General features: G+C 48.0%; 2 protein-coding genes and 1 pseudogene across 2 annotated transcripts in view; all 3 read right to left on the reverse strand.

Moving 5' to 3' along the window:
• Window positions 1-1,980: 1,980 nt before the first annotated feature.
• On the reverse strand, window positions 1,981-2,556 carry LOC101828727 (annotated as a pseudogene).
• A 1,633-nt stretch (window positions 2,557-4,189) lies between these two features.
• Window positions 4,190-17,252, reverse strand: Bag2 (BAG cochaperone 2). Its single transcript, XM_005075421.4, has 3 exons — window positions 17,050-17,252; window positions 7,317-7,426; window positions 4,190-6,168 (listed from the first exon to the last, which is right to left on the reverse strand). The coding sequence occupies exons 1-3, from the start codon at window positions 17,160-17,162 to the stop codon at window positions 5,759-5,761; spliced, it is 633 nt and encodes a 210-aa protein (XP_005075478.1). The 5' UTR covers window positions 17,163-17,252; the 3' UTR covers window positions 4,190-5,758.
• Znf451 (zinc finger protein 451) overlaps window positions 7,318-19,291 on the reverse strand; it is a 72,378-nt gene continuing 60,404 nt past the window's right edge. The window contains exon 16 of the mRNA XM_040729623.1: window positions 7,318-7,426. The gene's annotated coding sequence lies outside the window, so the exon portion shown is untranslated. The remainder of the gene's footprint in view (window positions 7,427-19,291) is intronic.

The raw sequence follows: 19,291 nt of genomic DNA on the forward strand, positions 1-19,291 counted from the left end.
TTTTGTGTGGTGTGTATGTGTGATGGCGACCGCCAGTGTGGGGCGGAATGTACAAAGGGCCCAGGTGTGATGATATCGCTAGGCCGTCTTTGGCTGTCCGGCGAGGTATGAGACCGCTTATAATAAACAAGTGAATGAACAAACAGGCAGGCGTGGCTTCTTTAACTATCAAAATAACGTAAAAATAGTTCACACTTTGTCACTAGTGCTCATAGTCTGGGTTCCATTTTTTGTTTGTTTTGTTTTCTTTTCTTTTTACGAGACAGGGTTTCTCTGTATTGTTTTGGAGGCTGTCGGTCCAGCCCGGCCTCGAACTCACAGAGATCTGCCTGCCTCTGCCTCCCGAGTGCCGGGATTAGAGGCTTGTGCCACCACTGCCCGGCTTGGGTACCAATTTTTAATGTAACTTAATAGCATCGTGCTCTAAATGTTTTTTCTCTAGAAGTTTACTTTCTTCTGTAATCTAATTACAGCTAGTCGTGTGTGTGTTTGTGTCTGTGTGTGTGTGGTGTGAGAGAGGAGGAAGGGTTTGAGATGGGGTTTCTCTGTGTAGCCATGACTGTCCTGGAACTCGCTCTGTAGACCAGGCTGACCTCAAACTCAGAGATCCACCTGTCTGTCTCCCCAGTGCTGGGATTAAAAACTGTGTGCCACCACCTTCTGGCTACTACTAGGTTTTTTTTGTTTGTTTGTGTGTGTGTAGTTGTTGTTTTGTTTTGTTTTGAGACAGGTTTACTCTGGATAGCTTTGGAGCCATCCTCGAACTCACTCTGTAAACCAGGCTGGCCTCAAACTCACAGAGATCCACCTGCTTTTGCCTCCCAGTGCTGGGATTAAAGGCGCGCACCACCACTGCCCAGATACTACTAGTCTTTTAAAGAAAGTTACTTTCGTTTTTTGAGGCGTTTGGCCCCAAACACCATTACTTCGGGTGTAAAATAACTGTAGTTTAGCTCATTGTGTGGGACAACCCCCTCAGCCACTCTCTTTTACACTTCCTCACCCATCACCTTTACCCTGATTTTTATAGACAGGAGTGCAGAATCTGAACCATAAATGATGCAGCCGCCCCGCCCTCTGCTGGTCAAAAGGTGGGATTGCCAGCTCACCGTTCTTTTGTAGAACTGTCCCGGGTGTGTCCATTTCACCTAATTTCCTTGTATGGGTAAACATACACAAATAGAGAACGGCTAAGTTTAAACTCATCCATGTCCCTGTTGCTGCCTCCTCCAAATTTGCAGCCGTTTTTACTTTCTTTTGTGTCCTTGGATAACTTGTATTGTCCAGCTTTCAAGACAGCATCATCAAGTAGATGAACTTCAGATACAGTAGCTTGTCGGGACTGGCCATTTGAAAATGGCAAATATTTGGTATTCAGATTTTTCTGAGCTTTTTAGTTACTCTGTTGCTTCCAGTGACTGGCAAATTCTTTCCTATTTTCCAATTTCAAAGTGGACCTCGGGCTGGAGAGATAGGTGGTTCATTGCAGAGGACCCAGGTTCGATCCCCCCCACTCACATAGCGGCACACAACTGTCTTCAAAGTCAGTTCTAGGGGGATCCAGTGCTCTCCAAAGACACAGGCCTACATTGAGGTAAAGCACCCAGACACATAATGAGAATAATAAGTAAAATGGAGTGGGATCACTTTTGTCTTTCTTTTTTAAAGACAGGACTCACTATGTGTAGCCTTGGCTGACCTGGAACTCACCCTATAGACCAGACTAGGCTGACCTTGAACTTGGAAGACATCTGCCTGTCTGCATCTCAAGGGCTGAGATGAAAAGTCTTCACCACCATACCCATGACTCGATCACCTCTTTAGGGCGATGTCTGAGCACTCTGGTGAGGTACTGGACTGAGCTCCATCCTATACTTCATGTCCCTGTACACAATACTGCGTGTGCGTCGGGAGGGGTGTTTATATTTTATTAGCTACTCTAGTGTAGACCCTGGAGCCGCCCTATCCTCTCCCCTCCCTCTACCACGGGGTAGGCCTTCCCGGGGCCCCTGCCTTTGCTGCCTGAGCCTGCTGATCTCCTGGCTGCAGCTGAGCCAAGGTTTCCCTCTGTCACTCCGCCACTCAAGGTCCTGAAGCTGGCATCTGTAGCACTTAGTTTCCGCTGTGATACAGTCTAGCCTTCTCTCCCACTGTGGCCTGAGCCTCCCCCAGCTCCTGTTTGACAAGCACGGGGCACAGAAGCTTAAAGACCATGCTGGATCCACCGAGCAAGGCCGGTTCCCTTATGTTCTGATGGCTGTGCCTCAGACCTCAGCCTCCCTGCCCCGGGTTTGCTCAAGTGCCCCCTCCACAGTGCAGTTTCTCCACTTCTCCCTGCAGCTGCTTTTGGATCAGCTCTGCCACGACAGCTGACAGCCTCCTGGGGCTGGGTGGCTGGGGTTCAAGCTCTGGAAGGCACCGAGCTCCCCATTTTGACCCTGCAGGAAGGACAGCACTTCTATACAGCGCTTTGAGCACCACAGCCTCTCCTTGTCCAGAAGAGCCACTCCCTAGGAAGACCCCAGATCCTCCAACCCAAACCCCCTCACTTATCATCGTTAAAAACTAGTGTCCCCGGAGCATGCAGCTGGGGAGCCATGTTTCACACTTGTCATCAAGACTATTCATCTTCCCATGCTCTCAGAGCCTCAGGAACACTTTTCAAGGAAGGGTCCATAAATCACTCACATGTCAGTGGTGCACTTAGTAACTTTTTTTTTTCCGAGACAGGGTTTCTTTGTGACTTTGGAGCCTGTCCTAGAACTCACTCTGTAGACCAGGCTGGCCTCAAAGTCACATAGATCCCCTGTCTCTGCCTCCCGAGTACTAGGATTAAAGGTGTGCGCCACCACCCTGCTGTACTCAGTAATTTTTAACTGGACAGAATTTTCACTCTGCCCTTAGTTGAGGAATGTGAGTAGGTTGCTGCAAGCTCCTCTGTAGGTCCTGCTAGCTGCCACACTACAGCCTGCCCTTAGAGGGAAGGAAAGGCAGACAACGGCTTTAAAGGGCTAGTGGAGAGATGAGTCCTGGGAAGCAGAACTACCAGATAGCAGAGAGGCTGTCCTAAAATGTGTGTCACATGCACTTGAGACAGAGCAAAGAGTGTATTTAGCAGGCCCACTCCCCGGAGCTTCCAAGAGCCGGAGACACAGATTAGCAACCCCAAGAGGCAGGGAGGGGTGGAGCACAGTCAATTCTATGAGAAGCAACCAGTGACCATCCCAAAAATTCCACTGGGAACAATCAGAGCAAGGGCTATGGTTAAGAACACTTGCTGCTCTTGGAGAGGCCAGAGTTCAGTACTTTGCAATTATCTCCGGCAACTCAACTTCCTGTAACTCCAGGACATATCAACCCTCTTCTGTCTCTGTGGACACGAGTGCATGCACAGATACACGCAAAACCTATAGAGAATGAGAAGGAAATAACGCAAAGAGTCCAAAGGTCAAGGAGATAGCCAGAGTTAGTGACAGAAGTTCTGGATGAGTGTAGAGTGAGTGACCTGGGGGAGGTGGGCGTGTTTTCCCAGGGGAGAAAGGAAAAGGGCTGACATTTGAGAGCCTAAGGGAAATTTGTGTACTTCTTAAGTTTAAGAAGCTGAGCCGGGCGTTGGTGGCGCACGCCTTTAGTCCTAGCACTTGGGAGGCAGAGGCAGGCAGATCTCTGTGAGTTTGAGGCCAGCCTGGTCTACAGAGAGTTCCAGGACAGCCAGGGCTACCCACAGAAACCGTGTCTCAAACAAACAAAAAAGAAGCTGGTAAAGAACCAGGTGACAGAAACTATCGTGACAGCGAGCCTGGTGGCAGACATAAGTCTGCAGGCAGATGCTTTGCCTCGGCTGGGGCCTCTTTCCACAGAGACTGGCTTAGCATTTCAGCATAGAAGGCATAGAAGGTTCAGCTCAGTAATGTCTGTGCAGAGAGATTACAATCCATATAGATCTTTGTTTTGCATTTGGAACATGTCTCCGTCCTAATAAAAACTGTTGGAGGTGATTTACTTCTGAGTAGCTATGCTGAGGGGTCTGTGCGTCACCAGCACTGTTTACTTTAGTTAGAACGTGCTCCATTGCTGCTTTCTTAGTCACAGAAAGATGACCGGCTGGTCAGCCTCTTGGGCAAACAAGGTGCTGATTAAGAAAGGGGCTTTGTATCTAATGGGAGAGAAGCAAAGCCCGGCGCTAGAGTTCAGTGAAATGGATTCTTTTAATTACTGAAGGCAGTACAAACTGATAAAACTTATAAAAATTTAGAAGTATGTTTTTAGGCCATGAAAATGTACATATATCTTGGCCCAATGAACCCATTAATGGAATTGTATACAAAGAAGACCAAGTACAGAAAAAAAGCTTTAAGGACATAACTATGCTGTAGTTATAGCAACAAGTTGAAACCACCCACATGTCCACAGAGAAGTGACTACTGGGTCATTATCCCAGGCTCCCACTGCATACACGGTGACTTCAGGGCAGCCCATGCACACCCATGCTGAAGAGAGGCTGCTGCGGCCCGGTGGATACAGACTTCACCATGGGAAAATGAAGGTGGTTTCCTCACGTTTCATGTCATGCTTCCACACACATAAAAACACATGTCATGAGATGCATAAAACAGATGGCCCAAAAACTGAGAACATGCAGGGTGAGGTTCTGATGTGTTTCCTTTTATCCTTCTAGGCCCACCGTTCTGGGTACCCCGTGTGGTATGAGTACCCTGTTCCAGGTGCTGGGTGCTCCATTCACACTGGTGTGAACACACTGCTCCAGAGACTGGGTGCTCTGTTCACTGTGGTAGAGTTCACTGTCCCAGGGGCTGGGTGCTGCTCACACTGGGGTGACTGCACTGATCCAGGGGCTGGGTGCTGTTGACACTGGGGTGACTGCACTGCTCCAGGGGCTGGGTGCTGCTCACAGTGGGGTGACTACACTGCTGCGGGGGCTGGGTGCTGCTCACACTGGGGTGACTACACTGCTGCGGGGGCTGGGTGCTGCTCACACTGGGGTGACTACACTGCTTCAGGGGCTGGGTGCTGCTCACACTGGGGTGACTACATGACACTGGGGTGACTGCACTGCTGTGGGGGCTGGGTGCTGTTGACACTGGGGTGACTGCACTGCTGCGGGGGCTGGGTGCTGCTCACACTGGGGTGACTACACTGCTCCAGGGCTGGGTGCTGTTGACACTGGGGTGACTGCACTGCTGCGGGGGCTGGGTGCTGCTCACACTGGGGTGACTGCACTGCTCCAGGGGCTGGGTGCTGCTCACACTGGGGTGACTGCACTGCTCCAGGGGCTGGGTGCTGCTCACACTGGGGTGACTACACTGCTTCAGGGCTGGGTGCTGTTGACACTGGGGTGACTGCACTGCTCCAGGGGCTGGGTGCTGCTCACACTGGGGTGACTACACTGATCCAGGGGCTGGGTGCACCTACTGAAGTCAAGGAAAGAGCAGTGCTGCATTTGCCCTCTATTTATTTTCCCACACACGACGTGTGCATCTTCAGAGGTTAAACATACAGTACTGGAGTCAGGTTCAAGACAGAATGCTGTCCAAAACTTCTAAGGAGGCGACTGAAATACTTCTAGTTTTAAGTGCTGTGTATCTGTTGACACTGGGACACATCCTCACCTGAAACAGTTATCAGTATGAGGTATAAGTGGTTATTCCCAACATAAAGAAATTGTTATTTAAAATAGTGGTTTTTCTTTTCTTTTTTTGTTTTAAACAGTGTTTGTAAGGGCCCGTGGGTTTGAAGACTAATTAAATTTGCCGTCTGTGTTCTGCAGAGCTTTGGGACCGGTTCCTTTAGAGTGCTCTAGTAGTTTGATGGCCTTGTCAGAGTTGTCAATGTTCCTCAGCAGTGTCTCCAGCCGTCTCTTGATTTTCTTCTGATCTTCAAGAGCACAACCGATCACTATCGATTGAAATTTCTGGTCCACTGGCCCAGGCGGCACCTCAGACGAACACGCACTGTAGAGAGACATTAGGTGGTTCTTGGCAGTTCCCACGTCATCCAGGAACTTACTGACCACCTCGTCTATAATCTTTGTGGCGTGCTTCAAGGATTCCTCCTGCTGGGGATTTCGGATCGTTTCCACTGAGACCTCAACGGTAAGGGTTCGGCCCATCAGGCGGTTTGCAGTCAGGTTTAATTCTTCTCTTTCTCCTAAACACGAAACATCAGTCAGTAGGAGACAAAAACTTACCACATCAGCAAAGTGTAAACTCTGCTGTGAATTTTTAAAGGTAAAAGCCAAAACTACTGCAGCATGTGGGATTAACTGAAGACATGTTGGATGACAGAGCTAGGTCACAGAATGCCTTTCCCTGGAAGTCTACACAGTAAAGACCAGCTATCATTCCCAAGTCCACACGTTTGGCAGAGGCACCATAGCTGTGGTGGAAATAAAATAAATCCAAAGCAAGCAGATTTAGCCAGGAGGATGGCTAGGGCTCGAGGTGGGGCAGAGTGGGGACTCAGTGGTGCATATAGGATGCACACGTCTGTCGGAACACACGGCACACTTTCGGCCAAGATGTGGCAGTGACAATCAGTGGGCTCCCAAGCCAGCCCTGGCCTTCTCCCTTACAGACATAGCTCAAGCTGGCCCTGGTGCAAGTCTTGGCTAGTGACAGGAAACTGTGGTGGCCACGGGCTCTGGTAACATTTCAAGGTTTACCCAAAGCCGTCAACAACTCCTTCCTTTTCCAGTTCCCGAATTCCCCAATCCACTGATCCTTTGTCACAATGGCGGAGGACTAGGCAAGACCCATGGTGGATGGGCAGCACTTTGGGTCTGGAGTTCAAGGGCTGATTCCTCAGCTCTCCAGCCCACTCAGTGACCCATTCCTCCCTAGGCTGCCATGCTCCTCAGATGAGCACAGCAGTGCATTTTATACCAGCTCCTCCACCCATCACACCCCAGACCATCTCTCCAAGTCTCCAACTCCACTTTGTTCCCCTGCTTTTACTCTGTAGACCAGGCTGGCCTCGAACTCGCAGAGATCCGCCTGCCTCCGCCTCCCGAGTGCTGGGATTAAAGGCGTGTGCCACCAACGCCCGGCTACCTCTGCTTTTACTTCCCTGCAGCCCAGGACCTTGTGAAGTGCTGTGGCCCTGAGGCAGCTGCATGCCATACTTCTTGCCCGCCCATAGGCTAGTGTGGGGGTGGGGAGCTCCCAGAAACAATGGCCACCACCAGCACACTGAGGGCTGCAGCTGTTCTCCAGCTGCTGCTAATGCTGAACCCGCCCAAAGGCAGGCAAGCGCTGACTCACAACCATCATGGACTCCCTGCGGGGAACAGCTCTCACCGTCACTAATCTGCCTCATGTCCTGGCTGTTCTGGATGCTGTGGATCATCTCCAGGAGGATTTCTTTCTCTTGTTCAACAGCAGTCGCTGCGTCTCTCAAAGCTTCGACCCTGTGTGAATTGGCAAAACAAAGCAGTTGTTACGGCGACAGTGTCTTTCCCAGTAATGTCCCTCAGCTGCCATCTAAGTCAGCTCAAGTTTACAGGACAGTAAGAAAGCTTGGCAAAAACGCATTACTGCAAAAATGCATCCCTGGGCATAGTGGTGCATGCCTTTAATCCCAGCACCCGGGAGGCAGAAGCAGGTGGATCTCTGAGTTTGGGGCCAGCCACGTCCACAGAGGAAGTTCCAGAACAGCCAGAGCTACACAAAGAAACTCTGTCTCAGGGAAAAGGGCAGGAGGGGAGAGCATTACTTAATTTTTTTTTCTAAAGGGTGTTTTTGTCTTGTTTTCTGAGACAGGGTTCCAAAGGTGGGCCTAAACTTGCAGCAATCCTACTGACTCCGGTGGGGCAGCAAGAACGAGCACTCCCTCTGGCTCCTCTGCTTGCTTGAGTTTCTGTTTCCTTGCCCAGGGCAACCTCAGAGGCCACGTTCTTTGAAAGTCTGTGTTTGTATATTTGCATTTTAAACTTGTATCTGCTTCTTTTTCACCTTCCTCTCCAGAACCTTCTGGTTCCTGCATATCCATAGTGCTGCTCTGTGTGCCTGTGTTCTCTTCACTCTGACCGTGAATGGTCACCCATGTTCACTTCGGTGACTTGGATGGGATCTACATGCTCAAGACATTAACTCCTTATTGACCGCCGACATGGAAACCGTTTTCCTGTGAGCTTTGTTCAGGGTGGCCCTCACAGAACAGATGATACCTCCCCATCCTTCAAGATAAATGTATGCTAACTCTGGTACCCAGGGTGCTCTGTGCTGTTTCAGACTCAAGCAGTGGGATCCCCTGCATGTTTGTTGTCGGTCTATGTGCCTGAGTATTTTAGCTGCACGCATGTAAGTGTATTATATATGTGCCTGGTACCAGCAGAGGACAGGAGAGCTTCGAGGCCCCTGGAACTGCTGGAGTTACAAATGGTTATGGTGGGTGCTGGGAACCAACCCTGAGCCCTCTACCCAGGGCTCTTAGCCACTGAGCCATCTCTCCAGCCACTCATTTTATTATATTTTTTTTTTGAGACAGGATTTTACAATGTAATCCAACTGGCTTTCCTGTTCCTGACTGATGGGTAATGGTCTTCTGTATATATGGTTTTGTTTTGTTTTGTTTTTTTTTTTTGGTTTTTCGAGGCAGGGTTTCTCTGTATTGTTTTGGAGGCTTTCCTGGAACTCGCTTTGTAGACCAGGATGGCCTCGAACTCACAGAGATCTGCCTGCCTCTGCTTTCCGAGTGCTGGGATTAAAGGCCTGCACCACCACCACCCGGCTTCTGTATGTATGTTTGTCTTATTGATTGATGTTGGCAAATAGGGAAGCAAGATAGGTGGGACTAGGAGAGGTGGAGAATTCTGGGAAACGGAGGCACAGTCAGTCACTGTGTAGGATGCCAGAGGAGTAAGAGGCCTGGGCCCTTTCTCTGGTAAGAGAAGACCACGTGGAAATACTCAGACTGGCAGTTATGGCTTAATAATTAAGTCAGTGCGAGCCAACAAGAAACCATAGCAAACAGCCAACAGCTTCATAATTAATATAGCATCCCGCGTGTTCATCTGGGACTGATGCAGCTCTGGGACCAGGCTGGCGGAAAGAATGCTCGTTACATCTGACTCCTGAGTGATAGGAGATCATTTTGATATGATTAATTTCTTGTGGCTTTGCCTTGTGGTTTATCCTCTTGAAGTTTTAAGTGCGTCTCTCACATCCTGGTCATATTTTCCCACATTCTATGTATACTTTTACGTCCCTGGTATTTGTTTCTTTAGTTCACTAGAATACACTCTGGTGTTAGGCAATAACCCAACGGCCATTTTCCTTCTTTCCTTACACTAAGTCCCATGTTACCTGCAGGAAATGTACCTTTGAGACCTCTCCCCGTTGGTATGCTGGCTGCCCTCACCCACACTCTTTACAGCATCAGGGGCTTCATACCGTGCAATAACGGGTACAACAGCCTCCTCCAAAATATTCTATAAAGGTAATGGTAATGTAGATATTTGTATACCTTTATTCCTCTGTATACGTTTGAGTTCTTTAAAAAATGGGGGGATTTGGCATCCTTTTGACAGTGTGGCTTAATTTACATCTCTTTGTTTACTTCAATTTTATGTATTCTTTTTTAAATTATTTAATTTTATGTACATTGGTCTGAGGGTGTCAGATTCCCTGGAAATTGAGTTACAGACAATTGTCAGCAGCCATGTGGGTGCTGGGAATTGAACCTGGGTCCTCTGGAAGAGCAACCAGTGCTCTTAATTGCTGAGACATTTCTCTAGCCCCTTATATATTCTTTATTAGCTTTGAAATATTCTTCATAGTAGGATTATGGATTTCTGAGTATCCTAGAAACCTTGTGGACATTGCTGCAGATCATTTTAATTATATTTCTAGTTAATTATATTCTTCATAGTAGGCTTACGGATTTCTGAGTGTCCAGAAACCTTGTGGATATTGCTGCAGATCATTTTAATTATATTTCTAGTCAATTATTACTGGCTTGTGACATGCTGTCTTTCTAAGCTCAGCTTACAAATGGAAACTTTGATTGTATTAAATTTTAATGGTCAGCTGGGAGGTGGTGGCACACACCTTTAATCCCAGCACTCGGGAGACAGAGGCAAGCAGATTTCTGTGAGTTTGAAGCCTGTCTGGTCTACACAGTGAGTTCCAGAGCTACACAGAGAAACCCTGTCTCAAAAAAAAAATAAATAATGGTCAACCTGTCACTTTTATCATTTCTTCTGAGTTAATGATCATACTGTCTGGGGGAAAAAGAATTTCTGTCTCTTTTACATCCAGTTGTTTTTTCTTTATAGGTCTGATTAATGTCTTTTGGTACTGTATTAGACAGTGGAGTGATGGGGTTTTTGCTTTTTCCCAAATTTAAAGGGAAGGCCTCTGTAAAATTTTGGTGTAAAACCCTGATCATACATACCACAGAACTCTTCAACCACCAACCACACACACACACACACACACACACACACACACACACACACACACACCACACACTCACACACACACACACACACCACACACACACTCACACACACACCACACACACACCACACACTCACACACACACACACACCACACACACACACTCACACACACACCACACACACACACACCACACACACACACCACACTCACACACACACACACCACACACACACACCTCACACACACACACACCACACACACACACCACACACACACCACACACACACACCACACACACACACCACACACACACACCACACACACACTCACACCACACACACACACTCACACACACACACCACACACACACATACACACACCACACACACACACACCACACACACTCACACACACACACCACACACACACACACACCACACACTCACACACACACACCACACACACACCACATACACACACACACTCACACACCACACACACTCACACTCACGCATGCACGTACGCGCATACACGCACACTTAATGAAGAAGCAAACCCTGCTATTCAAAACTAGGTTGATGAATCATGAAAAGCAAGAGAAAAACATCTCACATATCTACGTTTTCTAGGTCTCTTTCTCACAGGTTACAGGGACGACAGTTTCAGCTTTTGTAGAGAAACAGTGATGGATGACCCCAGATCATGAGGCCACAGGCAGGCGTCCCAACCCAGATCACTAGTGGAAGTGGTCAGAGAGGGAACAATCTCACCAGCCTTTTATTAGCACACATCAACCCGTGACCTCCCATTCTCATCCCCTCCACATGTCACCCACCTGTCAAACCCCAAAATAGCACTTCGAGGTGTTTTGCTTATAGCACGTCTCTAAAGAGCCAGCAAGAGCAGCCAAGAATTATATGCCCAAATCCGGCTGAAAACAAGCAAGACGAAGCATTGGTAGGAAAACAGGCTTTTCTAGTACCACTGTATTAGAGTAGAGCCCTCCGCTAGAGAAATGAGAGCCCAGTGGGTGTGAAAGAGGCCCAGCTGGCAAGATGCGGAATGTTTATAATTAGAAACTCTAAATATGACTTCAGTGTTTAGAGAAATGAGGCGCAGACTCAGAACGACGGGGTTACATTTTAGCACTTGCGCTTGTATTAAACATGACTGAGCGATGGGTGCTGTTCTAAAAGGGGTTCTTTTACAGTTATCAGGTACAGCCCTTGGTTTGTGGGGTTAATGAAACAGGGTAAAAAGGAAACATCCTAGGGGAAGAACACCTCTGGGTATAAAGAAGCTATTGGAGCCAGGGGTGTAGCTTTGAGGCCCAGGATGTGCTGAGATTTATTTGTAAAGCCTTGAGAGAGAGAGAGAGAGAGAGAGAGAGAGAGAGAGAGAGAGAGAGAGAGAGAGAGAGAGAGAGAGAGAGAGAGAGAGAGAGAGAGAGACTAAATGATATTGACTGATGGGGGAGGAAGACGGACAGACAGATGGACTCTTTCTTCCCCTGAAGGTTCTTTATGCATAGTAGAAATTGCCAGAGCGATACACATGTCTACATATATTTATTCATTTATCGTGGGCCTTTCATTTTCTGTTCTTTCTTCCTACAACACTCTTCCTGATATTTAGGGTCTTTTTAATAATTTTCCTTCCCTTGGGCAGGGACTGTTCACAGCTTCCCTCTTCCTTTCCCTTAAGGAGATGGATACTTCCCTTGGCACTTGTCTTAGGGTGTCTATTGCTGTGTTAGATCAGCATGAGCAAGAGCACTTGGGGAGGAAAGGGTTTATTTTTCTGACTCTTGCACATCACAGTGCATCACTGAATGCAGTCCCTGTGCTCGAACAGGGCGGAACCTGGAGGCAGAAGCTGATACAGAGGCTACAAAAAAAAAAAATGTTGCCTACTGGCTGGCTCCCTCAGGGCTTGCTCAGTCACTCTTACAGAACTCAGAATCCCCAGCCCAGACTGGCACCACCCACAATGGGATGGCTTCTTCTACACCAATCACTAATTTAAAAAAGGAAACAAGCAGGGCGGTGGTGTTGCATGTATTTAATCCCAGCACTCAGGAGGCAGACGCAGGAGGATCTCTGTGAGTTTGAGGCCAGCCTGGTCTACAAGAGCTAGTTCCAAGACAGCCTCCAAAGCCACAGAGAAATCCTGTCTCAAAAAAACCAAAAGAAAAAGAAAAAGAAATCCCAAACCAGTGGTTCTCAACCCTTTTTGGGGGAAGTGTCAAACAACCCTGTCACAGGAGTTGCCCAGGACCATCGGAAAACACATATTACCTTATGATTCAGAACAGTGGCAAAGTTACACTTATGAAGTAGCAACGATAATAAGTTTCTGGTTGGGGGTCACCACAACACGAGGAACTGTATTAAAGGGTCACACAGCATTAGGAACGTTAAGAACCATTGCCCCAAAAAGGCTTTCTTGACTATGGCTTGATCTTATTTTCTCAGCTGAGAGTTCTCTGCCCGGATGACTCTAGCTTTGTGTCAAGTTGACGTTAAAGGGAGGCAGGACAGCACTGGTCATGTGTCTAGCCCCCACCCTCTTCCTTCTGAGACAGGACCTCATGTAGCACTGGCTGGCTCGGGAGTCCATTTGACCTTGTGACCTTCCGGCTTCTACCTCCTGAGTGCTGGTGCTACAGACAGACGACGCCTGGTTTAACTGTACCGGGGACGGAACCCAGGGTTTCCTGTGCACTAGGCCAGAATTCCTCAGTACTCAGCTTGCTGAAATTATGTCTGCGCTGTTTTACTGCTGTACTTAAATTCAATTCACAGAAGTCTGTCTATGCAGCTTTCCCATTAGTCTGAGATTAGTGATTGAACCTTAAATACTGCCTACCTCCCTTCCTATTGGTTTCCTAAGTGGCTAAGACAGACAGACAGATATAAACAGCCAGCCTTGATAAACTCATGCGATGATTCTTCTCTTGTCATCAAGGGGCATTTCTGTGGGGACTGGGATCCAGGGAGCAGCTACATGTCCAAATTGGGAAGGGAAGTGTCTCACATCCCCGCTGACTGGGCGCCACCTCTGGAAAGCTGCGTTCTGAGCGGGCTCTGGCAAAGACATTGTGGGGAGAATTTCCAAGCACACAAAACCGCAGCATCCTCACTTGGGCCCCCAGGCATCTCACGAGCCCGCAGTAAGGGTAAACTGGTAGAAGGAAGGCAGGTGCAGACAGGTGTCACCAGACAGCAGCTCACAAAAGTGACAACTCCGGGAGCCACCACCCATGCTGTGTCCTCACTCAGGACCCAGTGACAAGGAGACATGGCTGTGACCGAACAAAGCAAACCAGACTGACAGCACCGGCTGAAAACTTTAGCATGAATCAAACGCTATGTATGACGTCAGCCGCAGGAGAGTCACAGTGGTTATTCTAGACCTACTGTCACGTCCACAAGCTCATTGGCTAACAAAAAAAAGTGTGCCTCTATGAACAGGGAAATGGCAAATGTTCGCATCAGTGGATTTATGTGAAAGGAACTTTTTTCCAAAACAAATTCTTAAACTCACAGACGAGGCTCCAAGTGAGACCATGGCGTATGCTGCAGTCCCTGATACTGTCAGGAAAGCAAGGTTCTCTCCGTCACCAAAACGTAACACTTCATTCACTGTTGTCAGTACGATGGCCTAAGACAAGACACCTAGTCCTTCAGTTTCTTCTTTTTTTCTTTTCCCTCACTCCAGACAGGTCTCGTGTATCCCACGATGGCCCAGAACTCACTGTGTAGCCCAGGATGACCTTGAACTTCTGATCCTCTTGTCTCTAGGACAGGGTCTATGGGCACACACCACCAAGCTGGCTCTCTGAAGCCAGGTATTAAGCGTAGGGCTCTGAACATGCTAGACAAGCATCCTTAGTTGTAAGCTCCCTCGAGGCCCACTGCTCTCACAGCTGAAAGAGATAATAACAGCCTCCTCCTCCAGGGTTATAGAAGTTTCAAATTACAAGGTATATGAAAAGTGTTCTTTTAAATTACAGACTATTGCTCCAATTAAATATGGTGTCGACTTGCTTTGTGAGTCCTGGGACACTGGGACATCCTAACAGGAACCTTAAGCAGTAAGAAACCAAAGCAGGGGACAGTGCATTTCCCTGGCTCTGGCGGCAACCGTCATTTCCTGCCTGGGTGGATTGGAAAGTACTCACTATGGGATCAGTTTTGGGAAGTGTACGGACAGCAGATCTCCCAGTCCTACCTATCATTCATTCATTCCTCCTCTGCCAACCCCCGAGACCCAGCTGCTTTATCGCCCACAGCTTCTAGAAGCTACTCAATTATTGGCATGTGCTGGGTGCTCAATATGTAATCAATTAAATGCTAAATTGATCTTCTTCTCTTTTAGTAAAAGCGAATTCTTATGCCAACTGGACAGTTTGAAAAATGGTACATTCAACACTAGAACACATGGTGTTTGATCTGAGCAGACTGTCTTCTTCCCCTGTTCAAATGTGAAGTCCACAGCTCTTGACTGCAACTGGAGGCATTGCTTGTATCTGAGCTTCAATTTCTCATCTGTAGAATACAGATAATGGTAACTCCCACAGAGGCACGAGGCCTAGCATGCAGATAGATGCTAACATGTATTATTTATAAACTAGGATAAACATTAAAAAGTAATAAGTAAACTATCTAGCCACAACAGAATCACATAGAACTGGCCTCGAATATCCAGAAAGGACGGGGTTACCTCTTTAGAGGAGCTGTAGTAGAAAATATTTTTTTAAATGTCAGATAGTGTAGTTAATATTATGAACTAATAGAAACAAATGGCAATCCGCTAACAGCTCATAAAACAGGGCTGAACATTTTAAAGCGTGTTAGACATCCCAGAGGTCAGTTCATCCTCCAGGACTTAAAGCCTTTGATGTGGTTTCAGTTTCATGAGGAAAAGGTGCCTTCCACTGTCAATACAATCCACACAACTGAATGGAAAATGCATACTAGCTACAAGCCAGCGTTTTACAGTACCAAATCCACTGCTTCACTAACATCTGCACACTAAGGAAGCTAGTGGAGGGAATCACACAAGCCTATCTTTTCTCTATCATCCATACTTAAAAGTCTAATTTTTGCTTTGTTTTGCTTTTCGAGACAGGGTTTCTCAGTAGCTGTGGAGCCAGTCCTGGAACTCTCTGTAAACCAGGCTGGCCTGGAACTCACAGAGATCCACCTGCTTCTACCTCTCCAGTGCTGGGATTAAAGGCGTGGGCCACCGCCACCCAGCTAAAGGTCTAATTTTGAATAGTGCAGTGCCCAGTGGCACTGTCAAGGTGGCTTCTAAAAAGGAACCCCACGCCTTAAACACACATGAATCAAACTCTGCCCCTCAGCACAATAGTTAAAGTAGTAATCTAATCGCATATGTGCAATAAGCAGAATTCCTTTTACATGAACCAAACATTAGACTGCAACACCACTCAAACCCAAGGCTTTCAGGAACCCCATCCCCCTCCCCACCCAGCACTTGGGAGGCATGAATTCAGGTTTCAGGACAGTGACTCAGCGTAAAGAGGAGTAACAATTTCCTGAACCTTTTCAAGGAGACAAAAATCTGAGCAGATGTCCAAGTTCAGTATCTGCTTTGGAGAGAGAATGCTTCCCTCTCCTCAGAAGGGTTTGAAAGCTGAGGCCCCTTTGTCTTACTCCGGGTTCAGGACTGTCTGGTTCAGGCTTCTCTTGTGGCTACTCGGGAAATCGTGAAAAAATTCTCACTTTCTACTTGTTCTTTTCTCCTAAGAGTAAGAATAACAAATGCCTCAGTTGTAACAAAGCTGCTTGCGGTAGTTTTCTGTGCAAACACCCGTCCGCGTGTTTGTTTGGTGGACGAATGGAAGGAGATAAAGGCACACAAGACTCCTAAGATTGTGGCTCATATTCTCTTGCTTATGCAGAACCTGGGGAAAACTAGGGAACAAAATGTTCGCAGTTCCAGAAGACCCAGGGTGCCTTGATAAGATTTTCATGGAACAAAACCCTCACACAATCAAGATTTGCACAACTTTGGAGACGACTTTACCACCAGATAGGTAAGGTCTCAAATTGCTATAGGCAACAAAGTATTTACAGCATTTGCTAGTAATCAACATTTAGAAATTTTACTACAACGCTGATCCCATGATAGACTCTTAGGTGGAGTGTGACTCTTGCCTTTTCAGGCCTGTGGCTGGCACCTTCAAGGTGTCACCAGTATCTTCTAAATGCACAACAGATACAGACCGACTGCGGAGGACACTGCACGTGGTCAAGAAGAGGAAGGAACGCATCCAACTTTGGCACCCACAACGGCCACTCCTGGGTCTAATTCTCGCCGGTCGCGGGAGGGACAGTCTGGAATTTTCCTTAACGTTTGTGTTACTATGAAGTGGTTTGGGGCAAAGAAACTTACTACAATGAGAAGGTGGCAGGGAGAGTCCCACACTAAGCTGCTGCCTCCCTCCAAAGAGCATTACTGGAAACGTGAAAGTTAAAGACGGCGGGGACCACACGGGAGGTTCTGGAAGTTGGGCAGGCCGTGCTAGCTCTCCCGGGGAGCGGAGCCCACCCGAGGCGCCCCCGCCTGCACGCTCGCCCGCACGCCCGCCCGCCCTCACCTGAGCTCCAGCTGGTCCAGGCTCTCCAGCAGGCGGCTGGAGCGGTCTGCCATAGACGAGGAGCGACAGAAGCGACCCTCGTGGGCCTTGGCGCTGATCTTCGCCTGGGCCATGAGCTCCGGGGGTCCGGGGCGTCTGCGGGCAGCAGTGGCGCGGGCCGCACGTCGCCGTCACCGCGGGCGCCGCTGACGCGGACGGCACCGCCCCCGAGGCCGAGCGGCCAAACAAGGGCAGGCGCGGGCGCAGCCGCCAGCACGCGGGTGGGGGGACCCTGTCCCGGTGCTCGTCGCCAGCCTCCCACCCGGCTGCCGGCTCGCTGATGGCTTCTGCCGTTTGTCCCAGCACCCACAATTCACAGCAAAGACAAAACCGTGCAGCCTGTGACGTGGGAGAGAAGATCCCCTTGTGTAGCAAAAGACAATTGAGTGCGCCTTAGGGCAGTCTCTACTTGCCCGACCTGCCCGGTTACAAGGCAGGCTCCTAAGAGGACAGGGAGAGCCTGGGCAACACTGTGCTCCAAATAAGGAGAAGCCAAGCGTATTTATACTGTCTCCCTTTCTAAAGAAAGGTTATTACTTTCACACCCAACTTACTGAGATCCTCGGTGAATAATATTCAATAGGCTCCCGTGTCAGAAGCCGCAAAGGTCACTACTAAGAGACAGCATAGGGCTGAAATGCAAAGCCTAGTCTGGTTAAAGTTGTGTTTTGCCCTCTCAGTGCACAGAAAATGGAAAACCTGAAGTTGATTTGCAACCTTTAATCAGAACTCAAAGCCATTTGATTACTGAACAGGGTTAAGACCCTTAGGTACGGCTGGCTTCCGGGTCCTCCATGCCCCCTCCCCAATTCATTTTAAATACTAAGGAACAGCAGGTTATCTGGCTTCATTAAACATTGTCATTTCATGACACAAATGTGAAATCTGTACGTTTTGTGAATGTCTTGAAAAATCTAAGCTTGAGCATGTCTCAAGTCTAATGCTAGCTCATCTGGACAAAGGATTGTGTCTCTAGGGCCTGAGTGAGCTCAAAAAGGCCAGGCTGGGTAGCTTTGGCAAGAGCCCAAAGTCTCAAAAAAACATAAAAGGGGTTGCAGACATGGCTTAATGGTGCAGCAGCATCTGCCTTTGTTCTAGGCTAGCAACTAAACAAGGCAGATGTGATGGATTTCGTCTCTCATGCTCTCTGGCATCTAGTCCTCAGTTGGTGGCTGTTTGGGGACGATTGATTGTGTGTGGTCTTGCTGGAGGAAGTATGTCACTGTGGGTAGGTTGCAGAAAACTAGCCATCCCCAGTGTCTCTCTGCCTCCTGCTTGGGTTCGAGATGAGTGCTCAGAACCTGTCTTTGCTGCCATCATGGACTCTCTCTAACTAAGCCCAATTAAATAATGTTTTGTTTTGTTTTTCGAGGCAGGGTTTCTCTGTAGCTTTGAAGCCTGTCCTGGAACTTGCTCTGTAGACCAGGAACTCACAGAGATCCACCTGCCTCTGCTTCCTGAGTACTGGGATCAAAGGCATGTGCCACCACCGCCCGGCTTAAAGGATTTCTTTTATAAATTGCCTTAGTCGTGTTTTATCACAGCAAATGGAATATAGCAGACATCTTCAAAGTTACCATTTTACTTTGTCGGGCACACAAAGAGGCATTTTTAGACTACGTGCTCCTGTCTGAAGATGTGTGAACTCTGTAGAGAGCAAGCTTCTGAATGGCCAGGCTTCCCATATGACTATGTGTAGACTCTCAGAATGAAATTCCCAGTGTTTGTGGAGAGCTCTGCTTTGGTAATGGCTCCCATGTTCTTCCTTCCTGCCCAGTACAGATTGCAAACCTTTGTCGTTTACATCCTGGCTGTGTTTATTTTGGTTTCCAACCAGCAGGGTGTTTTGTTACAGGTTTGGTAATTTTCAGGTTTCTAGACTAGAATGACTCTGGACTTTCACGCTCATATCCTAGACCCATTAGTAAGTCCCAATTGTACCTTCAGAATATATCTTGACTCTTCCAATCCGACCATCACCTGGCCAGTCTTTCCTGGGTGACTGTGGAACCCCATCCTCTCCCTCAGCATCTATCTTGCCTCTCTTGGGAATTCGTAATACAGTATTTAAGCACAGTAGACTGTACCAAACTCCCAGGAACCTCCTGTGGCTCACCAGAGTAAACAAGAGAAGCATTTCTCAAGTGTGTGTCATTTTTACAAAATCCTCAATCAAACTACAAGTCAGGAGCCACCTTGTATG

Source organism: Mesocricetus auratus, unplaced genomic scaffold (genome assembly GCF_017639785.1).
Source record: "Mesocricetus auratus isolate SY011 unplaced genomic scaffold, BCM_Maur_2.0 Super-Scaffold_100021, whole genome shotgun sequence".
NCBI lineage: Eukaryota > Metazoa > Chordata > Mammalia > Rodentia > Cricetidae > Mesocricetus > Mesocricetus auratus.

Coding starts and splice junctions, on each gene's coding strand:
- Bag2 (XM_005075421.4), bottom strand. CDS start 17,162: ATGGCCCAGGCGAAGATCAGCGCCAAGGCCCACGAGGGTCGCTTCTGT. Junction 7,427..17,049: donor CTGGACCAGCTGGAGCTCAG/GTGAGGGCGGGC, acceptor CAATTCACACAG/GGTCGAAGCTTTGAGAGACG. Junction 6,169..7,316: donor CATGAGGCAGATTAGTGACG/GTGAGAGCTGTT, acceptor TTTCGTGTTTAG/GAGAAAGAGAAGAATTAAAC.